The sequence below is a fragment of the Rhinoderma darwinii genome, chromosome 2 (genome assembly GCF_050947455.1).
Source record: "Rhinoderma darwinii isolate aRhiDar2 chromosome 2, aRhiDar2.hap1, whole genome shotgun sequence".
NCBI lineage: Eukaryota > Metazoa > Chordata > Amphibia > Anura > Rhinodermatidae > Rhinoderma > Rhinoderma darwinii.
The window spans coordinates 109,471,320-109,492,348 of record NC_134688.1 but is presented as its reverse complement, the minus strand read 5'-3'; the positions used below and the strand labels follow the sequence as shown (position 1 = coordinate 109,492,348).

Below are 21,029 nucleotides of genomic sequence, written 5' to 3'. Positions count from 1 at the left end.
TTAAAAATAAAAACGTTACTGTAATCTACATTGCAGCGCCTATCTGCTGCAATAGCAGATAGGGGTTGCAAAATCAGGTGACAGAGCCTCTTTAAGGGGTTAATCATTGTTGCCAAGAGTGGTTTTGTGTTCTTGTGCTCCGCTCCCCACTCTCCTTTGTGTGCTCTGCTCCCCCAGATCTGTTCTTGTGCTGGGTGCCCCACTTTTCCTCCTTTGTGTTCTCTGCTCCACTTTATATTTCCAGTTCCTCTGTCTCTCGGCTTTTCTTTATAACCATGTAAAAGAAATGTTCCTCCAGGGGCCTTTCGTGTTTGAGCCCCTGCTCCACTACGGTTATAAAATAAAGGGAAAAAATAGAATAAAAGCTGATAAAAATCCAAAGGAAAATTTAATATAGTTAAAAAAATATAAATAAAATTGTATACATGAGTTCCTGCACAGCCATGAGTTGAAAAATCATCTGTGGCAATGCCTTCTTCTGACCCCAGAAACCATTACCAACTATGTACGTATAGAGCCAAGGAGACTGAACTGTTTCTTCTTCTTTATTATAACAGTGGAACAGAATTTGTCCATTCAGTTACTGTGATGGGACATTCTGGCCCCCATCGAATCCCTGGAATGTCATCATACGAGAAGTTGTGGTGTCCATATAAGTGACATGCTTATTCCACCCCTTAAAACGCCTCGAAAATCAGCTATAACCATAGTTGTGAATCCAGCCTTAGACTACTTCTAGACTTAGCGGTAGAAATCTTCAGCAGATTTCACGCTACACATTCAAAGGGTGAAATCCGTGGCTATTCCGCAACAAGATGAGTATGTTCATAATTCTATGTATAAACTTATAGTATGCCCTAATAGGCACCTTTAGTTATTTCTATGCACAGGCACAAAATAATGGCATGCAAATCTATCTATTCTCGAGATCGGTGGGAGTCCCAGCAGGGGGACTTGCAGCAATCAATTATACCCTATCCTGTGGATATGTGATAATTGTCGATTCTGGCACAACTCCTTTAAGGAGCCAATTTCCAATTATTATCGTGACCCCATCCAATAGAGAAAAGAACATTTCTAATCAAACAACTCTCCGTTGTGCGCTACACTTAGTGGTTGATGTGGCCAGTTTTGAACATTCTTCGTCCATGTGTCCCCATTTAAATTATTCACATTCTTGGGCATTTCCCTGCTCATCTTTTCTATTTATTTATATTGAGGAACTGAATATAGGAGAGGAAGAACTGGGTAAACTCCCCTTTTCTATAGCACGAGTCGCTTTCTCAGGAATGCAATGCCTGTGTTCTCCTAGACACTTGGCAGGCACATCCCCGGGAGGTGGAACCAGCAGTGAGGAAATCCTCCCTCTATACACATGACAATTTCTAGTTCATTATAAAGTATTACCCTGTACAGAGATTGTATGCCAAATTTAGGCTAAATCGTTAAAGAAGTGAATTTTCTGATTGCCATACAGGAGACGAACAAGGATTCACCCTTTATATGAGGTCACATCCCAAACATTCCTGGATCAACACACCCTTAAATTCATAATTGATCTTTATTTCCTTGTCATAATGCATAAATAAAACATTATAATAACGAGGTAAGGGTAAAAATCAGAGAAAATTATAGTCTCAGGTAAAATGTGTCATGTAGAAGGAACGAGACCGTGCAGCATAAATAAATGCATGTGGTTGATATTAAATACAGTTATGATGTAGCATACATGGATGACTTCTGAATCACAAGCAAATCTATCATATGAATTTGTCTTGTTATGCTGTGGGTTCTATCTTATCCAAGTCCTGACTACTTCTTCCCTCTTGCAGCAGAGACCAAACAATAGTTAATAGCGGCAGCCATTTTAGCCTATATTGATCTGCAATTCTGTCACAGAGTCATCATAGAAATAAATGAATCATGGTCTCTTCTCTTCTTTATGGCTTCTTCTGTAAAATTCTACACTAAATTTGAATCAGGTCAGATACTTTCTAATATAATATTGTAATTTAGGATCCTGAGGAATATGTACAGGCAATTATTTTTTTTTGCAATGACTGTAAATCCGCTTTATTAGGCCTCGTTCACATCTATGTTGGAGGCAGAGTTAGGGGCCTTTGTCACAGATCCGACCGAAAATACAGGAAACAATAGCGCAGCATGCTGCACTATTGTGTCCGGTAAAACCACGGACATCCAGAAGGAAATACGAAAGAACCCATTAAAGTCAATGGGTTGGGGGCGTGGCTTAGCGGCATATGTGAGCGGACGCAGGAACCGGAGCTCCCGCTGCCGATATCCTGAAACACATCCTGTGGCTAAATTTCTCTAACAAAGACATACCTGTGCAGAGAGGGGAGAAGGAGGAGAACCTGGTGACACTATTCTGTAGAATCTGGAGGCTGTAATGACCCGTTCAAGGAAGTCTAAGGCGGCAGAGGAAGGTGAGCTGGGATTACAAGATGGCGCCGACATGTGCGTGATGGCAGAGAGCAGAGACTTGAGAGGGGCGGCGGCATCCCGACTGGAGCGCTTTGCCAGAAAGACACCCGTGAAGGCAGATGCTGGAGGAGAGATGATAGGAGGAGGGAAAAAGCAGGCAGGCTACTCCGGGTCCAGATATGAACCGCTGCGGGCACAGGTGGACTCAGAGGAGGAGGAGGAGGAGAATGGAGAAGATGTTGCAGGCAGCTCAGGAGGAGGGCTGGATCGAGGCCCGCACAATTCAAATAAGCCTGGGCCTACGTTGGCAGATGTTTTTTCGGCGGTAAGCCTATGTAATGCCACACTAGCTAAACTCACTTGCCAGGTGGGCGGAATAAAGGAGGATATTTCCATAATACGGCACGATCTGCAGAAGGTGTCGGAGCGTACAACAGCGGTGGAAGGTAGAGTCAGTGATGTGGAAGACAGAATGCTGCCCATGAGGAGAGATGTAAATGCGGTAGCTGTGGATGTTACTTATCTGTTATCTAAAACGGATGACCTGGAGAACCGTTTACGTCACAATAACGTACGGATGGTGGGAATACCCGAAAAAGTGGAAGGGTCCAATCCGGATTCCTATTTCGAAAAATGGTTACTGGAGGTGTTTGGCAAGGAGTCGTTGACACCATTGTTTGCGGTGGAAAGAGCCCATAGAGTACCAACTCGCCCGGGTCCACCTGGACGGCCGCCAAGACCTGTGCTGGTAAAGCTGCTTCATTATAAGGACAGAGATTTAATTCTTCGCCAGGCCCGGGAAAAGCAGGATATACGGGTGAATGGTGTGAAAGTGTCATTTTACCCGGATTTTTCTGTAGAGGTCCAGAAAAGAAGGATGCAATTTCTGGATATCAAACGACGACTGAGGGATCTGCGTGTTCAATACTCCATGTTGTACCCGGCGAAACTTCGAGTTGCGGCGCTGGGATCTGTACAATTTTTTGAGAACTCAAAAGATGCGTTAAGATGGCTGGACAGTCACGAGGATCGCCTTCGTCAGAATCGAGAGGAAGCTGCTGCGTGATTATCAGGTGGATGGTTGAAGAGGGGACTCTGCTTATTATGAAAAAGGAGGATGCGCCGCACAGGGGAATAAGGCATTGTTTTTTCTGCATTTTATTTACTGTTCTAATTTGGGGCTGCAGCCTCTATATTTATAATGCTGAAGGAAAGACAGAGATGTCAGGTTAATTGAAGATGTTGGAGTCACTAAAATGCTATATATCTATGGTAGTAAGGTGGCGGGAGGTTTGTGGTTCTCAGGTTTATATTGTGGGAAAAGATGTGTTTCTGCAGTGTAAGTGGGAAGCTGAACAGTCACATTGGTGGAGTTTTCTTCATCAGCCCGGGCCCTCTTTGGAGGGTAAGTTTCTGGAATGTTGGGCGGGCTAGGGAGGGGGGTGGAGGGAGGAGAATGTTTTGGAGGGAAAGGGAGTTGGAAATGCAGTACGCTCTGATTGGCACTGGATTCAAGGGTAATGGCCTCTGTCAGATAAAAAAAATGGATAGATGGGGGGTAGGGTAAATCTTTTGTCCTGGAATGTGAGAGGTATGGGAGAGGCAACAAAACGGCGAGCTATATTTGACTTTCTGAAAGGGCAGTCTGCTGGAGTGATGGGACTACAGGAAACGCATCTTACCGCTGATACTGTGCAACAGGCACATAGGGTGTGGATTAGACACAGCTTTCACTCCTATCATTCCACATATTCAAGGGGGGTTAGTCTCCTGGTTCATAGGGATGTACCTTTTTGCTGTTTGGCTTCCTTTAAAGATGGAGAGGGCAGATATGTAGGGGTACATTGTAAGTTGTTTAATTGGGAATGTATAATTGTGGTACTGTATGTGCCTCCCCCATACTCGGTGGTTCCAATAAGAGAAGTGTTGGAAAGGCTGGCTAGTTGGCCGATGGTCCCGACTATACTTATGGGAGACTTCAACAATGTAATGGATATAAGACGTGATAAATTTCCAAAAGGGGGGGGGGGTAGGTGAGGCTGTTCTGACGCGGTTTGGGAAGTACATGATAGAGGTGGGGTACACGGATATTTGGCGGGCAAAGTGGCCCTCTACTACGCAATATTCTTGTGTGTCATCTACTTATGGATCGTTGTCTAGAATAGATTTGATGTTTAGTAACGGGTTAGGGATTGAGTGTGTGGAAGGGGTGGAATATCTGCCAAGGTCACTGTCTGATCACTCCCCAATGATATTGAAAGTTCGAACTAGTCCGCAGATAGGGGGGCTAAGACTGCATTGGAGGCTAAATCCATTCTGGATACGACTAGTAGGGGAGGAGATAATAACTGCGAGCTTGCAGGAGTACTTTGAGTTTAATAAAGGTACGGTACCTATAGATATCTTATGGGATGCTATGAAGGCGAATATCAGGGGGGTGTATATCCGGGAAATCACGACCATTAAAAATAGATCACGACAAGTGGGAAAACATCTACTGGAAAGGGTGACATTATCCGAGGAGACTCATGTAGCTAATAATACAGCAGAAACGAAGGCCCAGTGGAAGGTAGCCCTAAAATTACTAAAGGAACATCAACTGGAACAGGCAGCTAATAAAAGGTTGTTTTTGCAGCAAAAATATTATGAGGAGGGGGAAATGACGGGCAGACTGTTGGCAAATATGGCTAGGCCTCAGCGGGAGGGTGCGTTCATCCACCAATTGCAGGATAAAGAGGGGACACTGGTTGGAGAAACAGGGGACATACTGGATGTGTTGAAGTCCTTCTATACCGAGCTGTATCGTACGAGGGTAGATTATCCGGAAGATCTATTGACCGACTATCTAGAGGAAATGGAGTGGGTTACCTTAGGGGAGGAGGAGAGAGAGTGGCTGGAAGAGCCAATTACATTGGAGGAATTGCAGGAAGCAGTGAGTTCTATGGCAAATGAAAAGGCTCCAGGCATGGATGGTATACCTACAGAGATGTACAAAACATATGGGGGGGAGCTTCTGCCAGAGTTATTAGAGGTGTTCCAAGATAGTTTTGCCAATGGACGACTGCCACAGACTATGTATGAAGCGGCAATAGTAGTCATTCCTAAAGAGGGGAAAGATCGAACACAGCCGGATTCTTATAGACCAATATCCCTGCTGTCTGCAGATGTAAAAATTTTGGCAAAGGTTCTGGCTAATAGGCTGACAAGAGTGGTGACTAAGATAGTGGGCCCGGATCAGTCGGGATTTATGCCATCAAGATCTACAGCAGTCAATCTAAGAAGATTATTCTTGAATTTGCAGACAGAGGCTGCAGATACACAGGGTAGAGCAGTGTTGTCCTTAGACGCGGCTAAGGCATTTGATAGTGTGGAGTGGGGGTATCTGTGGGCTGTTTTGGAGCGGTTCGGATTTGGGAATAATTTTATAACATGGGTAAAATTGCTGTATAAGGAACCGGTGGCTAGGATTCGAGCCAATGGGCGGATGTCAGATTCCTTTAGACTAGAGAGGGGGACGCGTCAGGGATGTCCACTTTCCCCGCTATTATTCGCTCTAGCGATCGAACCTCTGGCAAATGTGGTAAGGCAACATCCGGGTATAGAAGGGTTTCGATGTGGGGAGCTGGAGGAACGCATAGCATTATATGCGGATGATATTTTACTATTCCTGGGAGAGATAGTTCGGTCACTGCCGTTGATAATGACCATATTGGAACGGTTTGGCAAATTTTCAGGGCTTCAAATTAATTGGAGTAAGTCGACATTGCTGCCACTCAAACCATTGGAGGTGCCACTGGTGGTGGGGGGAATTGCTGTACCGTGTGTTAAGGAATTTAAATATCTGGGGATTAAGGTCTCGGGGAGGGTGCAGGATTTTGTTGCGCTGAATGTGAAACCATTATTGGACAAACTAAAAGATAAGACCAGAATATGGCTTGGACTACCACTTTCAGCGCTAGGAAGAGCAAACCTGATTAAAATGATTCTGATGCCTCAGGTTCTTTATGTGGTGCATAATGCCCCAGTGTGGTTGCCTAAATACTGGTTCAGGAGAATACATAATCTGTTTAGGGACTTAGTGTGGAAAAGGGGGATCCCCAGGATTAAATTGGAAAAATTACAATTGCCAACGGAAAAGGGAGGATTAGCTATTCCAAATGCGTGGATATATTACTTAGCAGCCCAAGCACAACATTTTAAAGGTTGGAAGAATAGGGAAGAGTGGGACTCTAGTGGGAAACTGGTGCATCATTTGAGTCGGGGCGAGGATATACTAGAGGCAATGGAGTCTCATAAACTGAGGAGGGAGGCGAAAGGGAAACCGACTTTGCTATTGATACATAGGGTCTGGTGGGAATGCAAAAAAATACTGGGCGTTACTGGGTGCTCCAATTATATGCCTCTATGGGATAATCCATACTTATGGGAATTCCATATCTTGGACGGCTTTCAGGAGTGGGAACAAGCTGGGGTCAGATATGTATACCAGGTATATGAGGGGGGAAGTCTCAAATTGTTCTCACAGTTACAGGAGGAGTTCGGACTCCCACATCGGATGTTTTATCAATACCTCCAGTTGCGGCATGCGGCGCAGGCCCAGGGTAGATTGGTGGACTTGGGCTGCTCTACTATGGGAGTGATGGAACAGGTGTTGGGAGCAAAAGACACTAAAGGGATTATTTCTGTGATCTATGGTACATTACTTTCCAAATTCCTTGGAGATCCGATGGGGGTGATCAGATGCAAATGGGAAGAGGATGTGGGGAATATAACTGATGATGAGTGGGAGGAGATACTGGAATCGCCCAAAATGCTCTCCATTAATGTAGCACACAGGAGGTCACAACTTTTTCTCCTACATAGAGTGTACAGGACGCCTAAAGTGTTAATGCAAATGAGACTCAGACCAACGCAGGAGTGTCCCAGGTGTTCGTTTGAGGGGGCAGACATAAAGCATATGTTCTGGAGTTGTCCGAAGCTGAATGATTACTGGAAGGAGGTTGGAGGTATGGTAGAGAGGGTATTTGGGAGAGTTTTTCCGTTGGAACCTAAGATTTATGTGTTGGGCTGCATGGGGGAGGAGGGAGGAGATGGAGCTGAATTACTGGCCATAAAAAAGGTTTTGTATCATGCTAGGAAACTAATAGCAAAATATTGGTTGAATGCGGATCCCCCGGAGGTGTCTGAGCTAGTGGAATACGTTAATCACACGGTGGCATTGGAACATCGGATATACCTAAAACGTGGGGCAATACACAAATACGATAAGCAATGGGGAAAATGGGAACACAATTATGGCACTACAGGGAGGTAGAATACACCTTAAGGTGGAATGATCAGGAGGCAAGTATGGATATATCAGTAGGAGGCAGGAGAGAGAATGGTTATATGAGTCAGGGAAAGGAGGAGGTACTGCGGGGGGGGGGGGGGGGGGGGGAGTTGGGATGGAGGGAAGTGGGAGTTATGATACATATAACTGTATATGTTGTACAAAACTGAAAATGTATTGACGGTTGGAACCAAGTTAATGTACATGAGATGTATGATATATGTTGTATTATCAATAAAAACTGGTTTGATTTAAAAAAAAAAAAAAAAGTCAATGGGTTCCAACAGGCGCCGCGGTGTCCGTTTAAACTGGCGGTTCCGGTAGTTTCGTTATTCTGCTCCACCGATAGAGCAGAACAACGGAAGCACCGACGCAAGTGTGAACCCAGCCTTAGACCTTGACTTCATTTGCTTTCAATTTTGTCATCAAGAGTGTTGGCGACTTTTATCAGCATGCGCCTCAGCACTCAGCGATCCCACTCTGTAACTTTATGTGGTCTGCCACATTGTGGCTGGCTGAGTTTCTGTAGTTCCTAAACGCTTCCACTTTGCAACGATACCACTCAGTCGTGGAATATCTAGGAGGGAATACATTTCATAAACTGACTGGTTACAACAGTGGCATTTTACATATGTCTTACAGTACCACGCTGGAATTCAGTGATCTCTTTAGAACTACCCATTCTTTCACAAATGTTTATAAAGGTGACTGCATGGCGGGGTGCTGGACTTTATACGTCTGTGGCAATGGGACTGAATGAAACGCCTGACTTCAATGATGTAGAGGTGTGTCCCTATACTTTCTGTATATAGCGTATGAGAAATATGGATAAGGTGGTCACATGAGTACATCAGCTGAGCGCAACGATTATGATCTAGAATGGACAAGTTTTATTACATCAGCCGCTGTTTGCATGCAGCTTCTCTCCACAGCACCGTCTGCAAATCAGAAAACCATGCAAAAATGAAGCAAGCATGGCAACTGAACACCATTTGTTGAAAACTGCGCAAGTATTAAGTTGCAAAACAATATACATGCACTGCATTTACATTTCATACCGCTCAAACATACAATTATAAAAAGACTAGGGGTAAAATGTTACAATCACATGTGTGCTGACATTTCATAAGAAGGTTATTAGGCCATGACTATAAAATTTCCCATCCGGTGGAAGTTACAATGCAGTAACCAACAATGCTGATGAGAACACGTTCCTGAAGTCTATGCCACTTCATGGTTTAGTCTTGAAGAAGTAAAGGTGTGGTCTTCAAATTCTATATATATATATAAATGCTTTTTCGCTCTATTAGTGCAGATCAATAATGCAGTTACAATGTCAACCAGAAGCCATCACAAGTAGGAAGTTCTTGTATCACGTAAGTTGCCTCTTACCTGCCCCTTGTCCTTACACCACTACAAGTTCTGCTGTTTCAGGCTGGCGGCTATGAATAAGAACAAGTCTATTGTTTCAGTACTGCCCAACACCCATGAACTACAAGCAATAAGTTTGTCAGATAATTTCCTCAGTAAGGATATTATCGGACACAAAGTTCATGCTGTCATGAGGGCATGTTAGCGGCAGGGCCATGCAGCTAAGGAGGACTGGTCACCTCCCTGACATGTCTATTTTACTTGTATTCCCTATAATATAACAATGCTGGAACATCTTTTCTTAGAAAGTCCCGCTATACAATCTGACATGGTCCAATCAGTGCTGACAATGCTGGACTGTGCAGGGATACGCCCCTTTCACAAGGGACATAACACCCAGTTGTCAATTTATTCATAAATTTCTAGGAGAAATAACAGAGGAACAGCACAATGTAGAGTTCTAAGAAAAGATTCTGCACTAGTTTTTTCATGGGGAATACAAGTATTTACTTAAAAAAAAAAAAAAAGGCATGTCAGAAGTGCAGAGAAGTCCTCTAAATGTAAAAAAAAAAAAAAAAGTAAAAAAAACCCTACTACTTCAACAAGTTTTCTACTAATACAACAGCTAAGACAAAGATCAGATGTCAAATAATAACACACATTCCTGAAAACATTACGTTATTGCATTTATCTGTACAGGCCTAAGAAAATACATTATTATGGGGATTGTTTGCCTGAATAGCATGAATTATGGACCATCAGATGGTGGATTCAAAGTTAGTCTGAAGTTATGAAGTATAACATATAAATAGTCTAAAGTTCACACTTCATTAAAATAACACACCGGCCCTCAACTTCTGATTGTATAAAGGCTTGCAAAAAAGATCAAACAAGTTCATACAATCCAAATAGTGCAAATATGAAATGGTTTATTCATGAGACTGAAGGGTACAATGCACCTGTCCTTATTGTATGTGTCACTGATGTACTGCATGTGAAAATGCCTTCTATACTGGACTGAGAATGCAAAAAAAGGTTCACGTGCTTTCTATAAGCCTTTTTTTTTTCATAGGGTAGGGAACATTCCTTACCAGGGGCCCCTTCTGAATTTCAGATCTAGGGGTGCATATAAACAACTCTTCCATTTATCTAATTTGGTCCATTGTTTTTCCGCTTTTGTACATGGTCACAAGAAGGAGATGTCAATAATGAAATAGGAGTGTGAAATTTGATATAAGGAAACGCAACACAAAGTTTTCTTTCTTTCACCGAAAACAGAAACACTTTTTCCATCATTCTGTACATTAAAACAAATCAAAGTTTTCTGGGACTCTGTAGTCAATGGAAGTTTCCAGGGAGACTTCATTAGGAATTGTGGACAGATTTGACAACATTGGATCGGTGCCTGGATTTATGAAAACGTTATCCATGGTCATTCCTGAAAAACAATAAGTCATATTACATATTCAGCACATTCTTACACCACTGGATTTATATAACAATCTACCCAAAAAACTTTGAAAGTGATTTTTTTTTCTTTTTAAATAAATTTAAAAAAAAAAAAGTGTTTGGGGTAACCTTATAATTTGTTTTTATTAAAAATTATTTTTACTTTTTGAGGTACAGCTGCTCTGTATCCTGTATACAGAGCAGCTGTTTCGTTCACTGAATCCTATACTAGTCAGGTCTGCGGGACTGACTGGTTCAGTGAAATCGGGTCTGGATTGTCTCGGATAACAGGTAGATCCTGCATGTCAATCACATCTAAGTGCATAACCGACATAGGATTTAGCCTCCCAGACTTCTCTACATTAACCCACGTGAGAAAGCGGGCTAAGGCCATGTGTGTTAGCTCTGTATTCTGTCTGTATGGAATAGATGCAGACTAGGAAGCCAGTGTTATTCCATGGAGGTGTTTATACATCCATAATTCTGCAAACTATTTTGCTGCATGCACCCAGAAGTAGGTGAATACATTTAGGACACATTGAGAAGTCCATTTTGTTTCAAGAGGGCCCGTCTACTAAAACAGACAGGAGAGCAAATACTTGCATTCCCCATGTAACAATATTACTGGATCATCTTTTTCTTAGAACTCTGCTATTCCTCCTGGAATATGATTAAATTGACAACTTATTGTTTCCATTCCCCTTGTGAATACAGGGTGTCCCTACAAATTCTGACACTGTCCAATCAGTGCTGGCTGTTTGAGTGTGTAGGACACACCATAATGATGAGGGGAATGGTAATGTCCAATTTATTTATACACACACACACACACACACACACACACACACACACACACACAATACAAGAGGAACGGCACTACATATAGTCCCAAGAAAAGATGCCCCAGCTATTTATATTTAAATTTAAGTGGACCCGTTCTCTCTCCTGATATGCTTGTTTAAGTAAATACTTCTATTGCCCATGAAATGACATAATATAGATAATATACTATAACATATAGTTAGGGCGATTAGACTAAAGATAAAGTCTTGATTATTTTCAAATTTAAGGACGATTCTTTATTTTAATGTTTATGCAAATACTATATATTATACACACACAAAATAATTTTTCATTACGGTGAAAATGCTATTTAGCCCTACACAATAGTGGCCTTGGATGCTGTCAAACCCTTGCGTGGCCCTTCAGGAACGAAAAAAATAAAAAAAAAAATAAAGGAAAAATTAAGAATTGGACCATCGAAACAACTGTCGCATCGAGATAGATGCATACTGCTGTTACCAAATCAAGTCAATGTAAAGACTGTTCCGTCAGATGAGATGGGGAGGGGCTAAAGGAAGGGAGGACATGGTCTTTATTAATATGAAATGTAGAGACTACCTTTGGTGGAAAAGACTGAACAGGTTGAAACACCACCTGATCCCTACGATGACCAAAACGGTGACTTGCAGGTCAAGGCAGCAGGTTCCAAAACCCGCATAATGGAGGAGATAGCTTCCAGAAAAGCTACCATACAGGAAAGGAGACACAGCAAAATGTCTCTCAAGGAGTCACCTGAAAAGCACCGAGAACAAAAAAGATCCCAAGGCTCAATGGGATCTTTGAAAGGAGGGACCGCATGAGCCACTCGTGGCAAAAAAGTCCTCACCTTAGAACGAAAAGCCAAAATCCTATGATAAAGAATGAACAGAGCAGAAATCTGACCCCTCAGGGAAGATAAGCCGAGTCCCTGTTCAAGGCCTGATTGCAGGAAGGACAGGACTCTAGGTGTGGAACATTTCAAAGGACGAAAATTATGTCGCTCTTCCCATTTCGAACCGTTCAGAAACCATGATGGGTCAGCGCTTCACACCAGTGGAAACGTCTGATTGAGCATTTCTGGCCTTTAACATCGTCTAAGTGACTGGTTTACAGACCCTGAGCCTTTAGAACCTTGGCTTCAATAGCCACACCGTTTAAATGCATCTGAGGCAAAGTGGGGTGGAATAGCAGACCTTGGGAAAGGCGTTCAGGAAGAAACGGAAGATACCATGGTGCGTCTGAAGAAAGTAGATTAAATCTGCCTACCAGAACAAGCAAGGCCAGCCTGGAGCCACCAGAATCACGGAAACGCCCTCCTTCCAGCCTCTTGAGCACTCTGGGAAAGAGTAGAAGTGTAAGGAAGACATATAGGAGAGAAAACGCTCTCCATGGAGTGACCAGCGACTGTGATGGCCTTGGGATCCCTTGCCCTGGTCACTTAGGTCGGAACATCGTGGTTGAGACGGGACGCAAAGAGATCCACATCTGAGTAGCCCCACCTCTGACACAGTTTATGAAAATAAATATAGCAGCAGACCTGAGTATCAGGTCATGGCTGCCTATGACACTAGGATAAAAAATGTATTGGCCAAGGGCTGTGGGAATGGTACGGCCTAACTGGGCAGAGCAAACACGAGAAATAGGAGAGATATATAGATATCTGCCAGCCCCACCCACCTGAAGCAAATTCAGCCTCATTTGTACAGCACTGCGAAATACGCTTATAACACACCACATAACCAATACCATGATTGCCTTTGTTGCTGAATAAGCCATTACATTTACACTCAGGAGATTTAGGGTTTCCATTATTAGAAAAAGAAAAAATACAAAATACATATATAGGGGACAAAGATCGCATACAGGCCCCAGGTTGGGTATCACTGCTGAGGAGAAGTCAATAAAAAGATATACTGTATATTCCATACTAATCTGTATTTTTGCAGGTACCAGTCTCCCTCTGCATATTTAATACTCGGTTGCCTTCCAATTAGTTCGCCCCAGAGACCATCAAAACAGTTAATGCTGCGGTCATCAGAAGCTGGGGCTGCTGTATAGAGACTACAAGGTTACGTGCAGTTTCACGAATAGTCACGTTTTTCATGCGTTGCAGTTCCGTGTGGCGTCAGTTTTTCATGTCAGTGTTGGTTTACATTTTTTTTTTTCTCAGCATTTCTTTAGCAACTGGTGCGTGAATCACAAACCGCACACACTGATGGCGTCCGTGTGCCTTCCGTAATTGTCACGCACCCATAGACCTCAATGGGCGACGTGGTCCGCAGAACGAAACAGAATAGGACATGCAGTGAGTTTCACGCAACGGACACACACTGCGTGAAAAACAATGCATGTGTGAATAGGCCAATTTTTTTGCATAGGTCCGTGTGCTGTTTGTTTTTTTTAACGGACAGCACACGGACGTATACAGTGTTCATGTGAATCGGGCCTTAGAATAGGACCCCCACTAGTTACTAGGATAGAAAACAACAAAGGTGGAAAAGACAAGGATTATGAGCTTGAACATCAAATATCTTTAGGTGTGGGCACTTACCGAGAGAAAAATGATGAGGGTAACATAGATCAGCTAATGGTTACTATTAAAGGGGTTTGCCCATCAGGGACATTTATGACATATCCACAAGATATGCCATAAATGTCAGATAGATGCGGGTCCCACCTCTGGGACCCGCACCTATCTCTAGAACGGGGCCCCCTAAACCCTGCTCTACCTTTCTCGGCTCCCACTGCCTCCTGGCCACTTCTTGATTTAGATGGTCCGGAGTTACAAAAACAGTGTTTCTGTAACTCCCATAGAAGTGAATGGCAGTTACGGAAACAGTGAAGCTGGCATGATATGCTGTTTTCATAACGCCCGACCATCTAATCAGGAAGTGGCAGGGAGGTAGTCGAGTAAGGTAGAACGGGGTTTAGGGGCCCCTGTTCTAGAGATAGATATGAGTCGTAGAGGTGGGATCCGCATCTATCTGACATTTATAGCATATCCTGTGGATATGCTATAAATGTTCCTGATGGGCAAACCCCTTTAAGCACAATAGTGTGTCGTAATCAACTTTATTTAAAGGGAAGACAGAAAATATGAAGCAATTGAGAGTACAACTCACGATCAATGACATCGTCCAGGTTTGAGTCAGTTTGGGAATACTCAGTTAGGTCATGTGGAAGCATTTCATGATCCTCTGAAAAATATTGGGGTGTTCCTGAAGCCATACTGCTCTGTGAGTCATCCACATTCCTAGAATTAAAAATATATTAAATATTATGCAGGTGTAAGCAGAAAAGGGTAAATAAATAAAGACAGTTTATTTGAACCCTACAATATGGAAGAAATTACTTGGCTGCTCATTTCCCCAGCAGTGGCTGCAACGAGGGAAATGTAGTATCACATGCAGTGATTCAAATGAATGGATCATGTAATACATGGGGACCTTCTTGATAGCATCTCTCCCCTCTGGCTCATGAAGGGGGTCCCGGATGGGTGACCCCCTCTAAAACATCCATACTTCCTAATGGGTCATATGGAAAGGGTTTATTGAAATTAGACCGCTCATTTAATGTACTATGCAAAAGAGCTTTCCATTAAAGGCTATGTTAACCTTTGTAACTATTCTTTTTTTTAAATGTATATTGTGCTTAAATATTTTTTCTAATTCACTTTTTTTTAAATAAAAAAATGCTCCTTACTTTTTGCGATGTAGCGTCTATGTATACACTATACATAGAAGCTGCGCAGCGCCGATGTAAGCCAAATCTGTCAGTGTGATGGACTGAAGGTTCGGCTGACAGCGGCTTCTGTTTGCCTCTCATACACAGAATAATCGTAATACCGATCACATCTAAGTTCATGAACTTCAATGTGATTGATATTAGGGTTATACTGTGTGTTAGAGGCAAACAGATGTCGCCGTTAGCCAAGGAATCGGTCCAGCAGACTGACAAATTCGGATTAAAGCGGCGCTATGCAGCTTCTATGTATAGTGAATACAGTGGCGGATTAAGAAGACCATGGGCCCTGGGCTGTCACCCAAACTTGGGCCCCCCTTCTCCACCGCCACCCTGCCGCGCCGTAACCATTGAGAACACTACCTTTTTGCACAAGCATTAACAAATGGGTGTTACGATTCCCCTTTCACAGGGCTGTGTCCCTACATACTGACAGTATGACACTGTGCAGGGACACAGCGCCAACCCCCCATGTAGACAGCGCCACACACACACACCCCCCTGTAGATCGCGCCACACACACAACCCCCTGTAGATAGCGCCACACACACACTCCCCTGTAGATAGCGAGACACACACACACCCCCCTGTAGATAGCGCCACACACACACACACACAGCCCTGTAGATAGCGCCACACATACACCCCCCTGTAGATAGCGCCACACACACACACCCCCTGTAGATAGCGCCACACACACACAGCCCTGTAGATAGCGCCACACACACACACACCCCTGTAGATAGCTCCACACACACACACCCTCCTGTAGATAGCGCCACACACACACACACCCCCTGTAGATAGCGCCACACACCCCCCTGTAGATAGCGCCACACACACAACCCCCTGTAGAGAGCGTCACACAGCCCCCTATAGATAGCATCACACAGCACTCCCCCTTATATATAGTGCCACACAGTGCCCCCCCCCCCTTGTATATAGTGCTACACAGCATCGCTACACTGCAGCCCTGGGATGACATTTTATCCAATATGACTGCTGCAGTCTGTGATTGGCTGCAGCGGTCACATGGGGTGAAACGTCATCCCAGGAGGCCGGCCCGGACGAAGAAACAGAATTCTGGGCAAGTATAAGATTTTTATTTTTTCTAAATTGCGTTTTTACATAACATCTGCTATCTGTTGCAGGTTTTACCTCCCCATTGAATTAAATGGGGAAAACCCGAAACAAATGAGCAGTGTTTACGCAAATACAATTGACATGCTGCGGAATAAAAAACGCACCGCAGGTCAATTTCTGAGCTATTTTTTTCCCCCACTTATCATTTACACAGCGTGTGATGTGAATTGTTCACATCTAATCTACTCTGCTGCTACTGTATTAGGGCTTGTCCACACTTAATGGAATTGCTGCGTATTTTCCGCCCGTAAAATACGCAGAATACGGTAGAAGCAAAGTGAGTGAGATTTACCAAATCTCATCCTGACGTAGGGATGCACGGTGCATCTAAACTTCAATACTGTTTCGATACTGTGCATCCCTAAACGGTTCGATACCGCTATTTCCTGTATTTCGAAACTGAGCTGCGCAGCCGCACAGCTCAGTATAGTAATACATGAATGTATGGGTGCGCGGCTGCGGCTGTGTAATTCAGCCACAGCCCCGCTCCTGAGTCATGATAAGTGCGCGGGGTCAGGATGATGCGATGCGGCCGGCGCTGCACTAATGAGTGGCGGCACTGAAGACGGAACATGGCGGGCGCTCTACAAAACACCCCCATGTTCTGTCTCCAGTGCCTGAACTGCCGCTCATTAGTGCAGCGCCGGCTGCACCTCCTCATGCTGACCACGCACCCACTTCCTGTCTCTCGAGCGGGGCAATGGTTGTATTACACAGCCGCAGCCCCGCTCTATAACGGTGGAGATCAGAGAAACCTCTCATCTCCGCCGTTATTCCCCTGAATGCTGCGATCACAGCGGACTGCAGCATTCAGGAGAAAATGAGAAGGGAGGATGCCCCTGGATCGCGTCACAGGGAATTCCTGTGACGCGATCGAGGGCCATACCATATATGGGCAGACAGCCCAGGGTCTATTGACGGACCCCAGGGGTGTCTTACCATATCTCTTGTTGTTAGGGTATACTGAGGTATGTCCTAACAACAGCCTGTGTGCTATCTGTCCACAGGCTAATGTACTGGCACATATCTGATATACAGTGAAGGAAATAAGTATTTGATCCCTTGCTGATTTTGTAAGTTTGCCCACTGTCAAAGACATGAACAGTCTAGAATTTTTAGGCTAGGTTAATTTTACCAGTGAGAGATAGATTATATTTTAAAAAAAACAGAAAATCACAGTCAAAATTATATATATTTATTTGCATTGTGCACAGAGAAATAAGTATTTGATCCCTTTGGCAAACAAGACTTAATACTTGGTGGCAAAACCCTTGTTGGCAAGCACAGCAGTCAGACGTTTTTTGTAGTTGATGATGAGGTTTGCACACATGTTAGATGGAATTTTGGCCCACTCCTCTTTGCAGATCATCTGTAAATCATTAAGATTTCGAGGCTGTCGCTTGGCAACTCCGATCTTCAGCTCCCTCCATAAGTTTTCGATGGGATTAAGGTCTGGAGACTGGCTAGGCCACTCCATGACCTTAATGTGCTTCTTTTTGAGCCACTCCTTTGTTGCCTTGGCTGTATGTTTCGGGTCATTGTCGTGCTGGAAGACCCAGCCACGAGCCATTTTTAATGTCCTGGTGGAGGGAAGGAGGTTGTCACTCAGGATTTGACGGTACATGGCTCCATCCATTCTCCTATTGATGCGGTGAAGTAGTCCTGTGCCCTTAGCAGAGAAACACCCCCAAAACATAATGTTTCCACCTCCATGCTTGACAGTGGGGACGGTGTTCTTTGGGTCATAGGCAGCATTTCTCTTCCTCCAAACACGGCGAGTTGAGTTAATGCCAAAGAGCTCAATTTTAGTCTCATCTGACCACAGCACCTTCTCCCAATCACTCTCAGAATCATCCAGATGTTCATTTGCAAACTTCAGATGGGCCTGTACATGTGCCTTGAGCAGGAGGACCTTGCGGGCACTGCAGGATTTGAATCCATTACGGCGTAATGTGTTACCAATGGTTTTCTTGGTGACTGTGGTCCCAGCTGCCTTGAGATCATTAACAAGTTCCCTCCGTGTAGTTTTCGGCTGAGCTCTCACCTTCCTCAGGATCAAGGATACCCCACGAGGTGAGATTTTGCATGGAGCCCCAGATCGATGTCGATTGACAGTCATTTTGTATGTCTTCCATTTTCTTACTATTGCACCAACAGTTGTCTCCTTCTCACCCAGCGTCTTACTTATGGTTTTGTAGCCCATTCCAGCCTTGTGCAGGTCTATGATCTTGTCCCTGACATCCTTAGAAAGATCTTTGGTCTTGCCCATGTTGTAGAGGTTAGAGTCAGACTGATTAATTGAGTCTGTGGACAGGAGTCTTTTATACAGGTGACCATTTAAGACAGCTGTCTTTAATGCAGGCACCAAGTTGATTTGGAGCGTGTAACTGGTCTGGAGGAGGCTGAACTCTTAATGGTTGGTAGGGGATCAAATACTGATTTCTCTGTGCACAATGCAAATAAATATATATAATTTTGACTATGTAATTTTCTGTTTTTTTTTAAATATAATCTATCTCTCACTGGTAAAATTAACCTAGCCTAAAAATTCTAGACTGTTCATGTCTTTGACAGTGGGCAAACTTACAAAATCAGCAAGGGATCAAATACTTATTTCCTTCACTGTATGTCAGTACATTAAAGTTTAAAAATAAAGTAAAAACAAAGTATTGTTAAATTTAAAAAAATATATACATTCACCTTTTTTACAATAAACATTAAAATAAGTCTCAATACATAAAATATTCACACATTCAGTAATGGCACGCACAACAATTTTTTTGCATCATTTATGATGTGTACGCTGTAAAAAAAAAATTAACAAACACTGCTTTCATTCACTTATTAATGTGAGGCGCTAGGTGCGATGAATTTAACCTTCATGTTCCTCACATTAATAGTAATTAACCCCATCATGTACCTCGCACATTAACCCATTATGACTGAGAAACATGATGGGATTAATTACTATTAATGTGAGGCGCATTCAAAATTCATCACACGTCGCGCCTCACATCAGAAAACGGAAGAATTTTTTATTTTTTATTACTGTTGGCAAAGTATCGAAATCGCAATACTAAACGAAGTATCGGTATCGAAGTCCAAATTCTGGTATCGTGACATCCCTATCCTGACGCTGCGTAAAATTTCCGACCAGACATTTTGTCCTGCGGTGCGTATTTCTCGTACTGCAGCATGTCAATTCCTGATGCGGAAAGTGGACAGAATTGATGCGTTTCTTCAGAGGAGACGTCACCATCCCCCAACATTGAGAAAAACGCAGCAAAATACGCACCATTTTCTGCAGCAAAAATGCAGGAAATGGTGCTTTTTTTCTGCAGCAATTCCGCAGAAACTAGCAGAAATTTTGCTGCAGAAAAAAAGCACCATTTCCTGCATTTTTGCTGCAGAAAATGGTGCGTATTTTGCTGCGTTTTTCTCAATGTTGGGGGATGGTGACGTATGCACATTATACACATCACAGACACACACACGAGCATGCACATTATACACATATAAAGTACACACACGAGTATGCATATTATACACATATAAAGTACACACACGAGTATGCACATTATACACATATAAAGTACACATTGTAAACACACATGCACTTACCTTTTATGCAGGATATTTGTGAGTCTTCACTGCAGCTCTTCTCCTGCTCACAGCCCGACACAGAGCCCGCCGACAGTCTCCCCTCCCCCATGTCCCGACAGCTAGCAGCAGGAGGAGATGTTTAGAGCAGGGAAGGGGGGCTGGAGGGGGAGCTTCTAAAGCAGCAGAGACCACGGCTGCTAAGTAGGAGCGAAGCTCCCCTCGTCTCATGACAGGTGAGGTCCTGGCACCGGGGCTCCCTCCAGGGCTAGCGACGCCACTGGGCATGAGGGGGTTCGGGTGGCTATGGGCCCCCTGGGAGCCTCAGGCCCCAGGCGGCCGCCCAAACCACCCTAATGATAATCCGCCACTGAGTGAATACATAGAAGCTTCATCGCAAAAATATATATATATTTTTTTTTTAATAAGTCAATTCGAAAAACATTTATAAGCACAAAATACATACATTTAGAAAAAAAGCCTGTGTTTTTTTTAAGCTGCAAAATAATCATGACTAATATCTTCATCTGCTTGATACGGTTTGCTTTGAAAGACAGATATGGAGAATATCGAAAAGGTGTAAAAAAAGCACTGGATATCCATTCTAATTTCAAAGGGAAGGTCTTTGTGCCATATAGCGTCATTTCTAAATGGAAAAGTAACCAATCTGCATTCGTGAATCAAGGCACATGTACAGGTGACCCTTGAACTTCCGTATTTTTATTAGTTGAATATATAATGTTGCAATAATTTAAAATGTAGCTTGAAAATTAACATGAAGTGTCAGGACAAAGGGTAGGCAAAGTCTATTTATGCGGATGCCAGAATAGAAAGCATAAGAGCGAGTCATACATAAAAACTTTCAAGTAATTAAAGATGTCACACTTCCCATTTCATACCTTTCAGAAACCATGATGAGTCTGCGCTTCATGTACTTTTGGTATTCCATAGTTGCTGCAAGAAAGTAAAATATACAGTATATAAATTGTTTGACAGACACTTCATATTTGGAAACTAAGGTAATGAAGATCTAGTTACCCAGGGAGCTCAGAGTGTCAGAACTCCAACTACAGATGAGCAAATTGATCTACTAGCTTTCAGACTGAATTTTGGTCAATTTTAGAGAATA

At 43.3% G+C, this 21,029-nt stretch overlaps 1 protein-coding gene across 3 annotated transcripts in view; it reads right to left on the bottom strand.

The window, feature by feature from the left end:
• Positions 1-10,054: 10,054 nt before the first annotated feature.
• Positions 10,055-21,029, bottom strand: part of STAT2 (signal transducer and activator of transcription 2) — a 118,310-nt gene continuing 107,335 nt past the window's right edge. For all 3 annotated transcript variants that reach the window (XM_075852097.1, XM_075852099.1, XM_075852100.1), the window contains exons 22-24: positions 20,800-20,854; positions 14,539-14,669; positions 10,055-10,583 (exon numbers count right to left, since the gene is read on the bottom strand). In XM_075852097.1, coding sequence (XP_075708212.1) covers positions 10,450-10,583; positions 14,539-14,669; positions 20,800-20,854 — 320 coding nt within the window. In that variant the 3' untranslated portion in view covers positions 10,055-10,449. The remainder of the gene's footprint in view (positions 10,584-14,538; positions 14,670-20,799; positions 20,855-21,029) is intronic.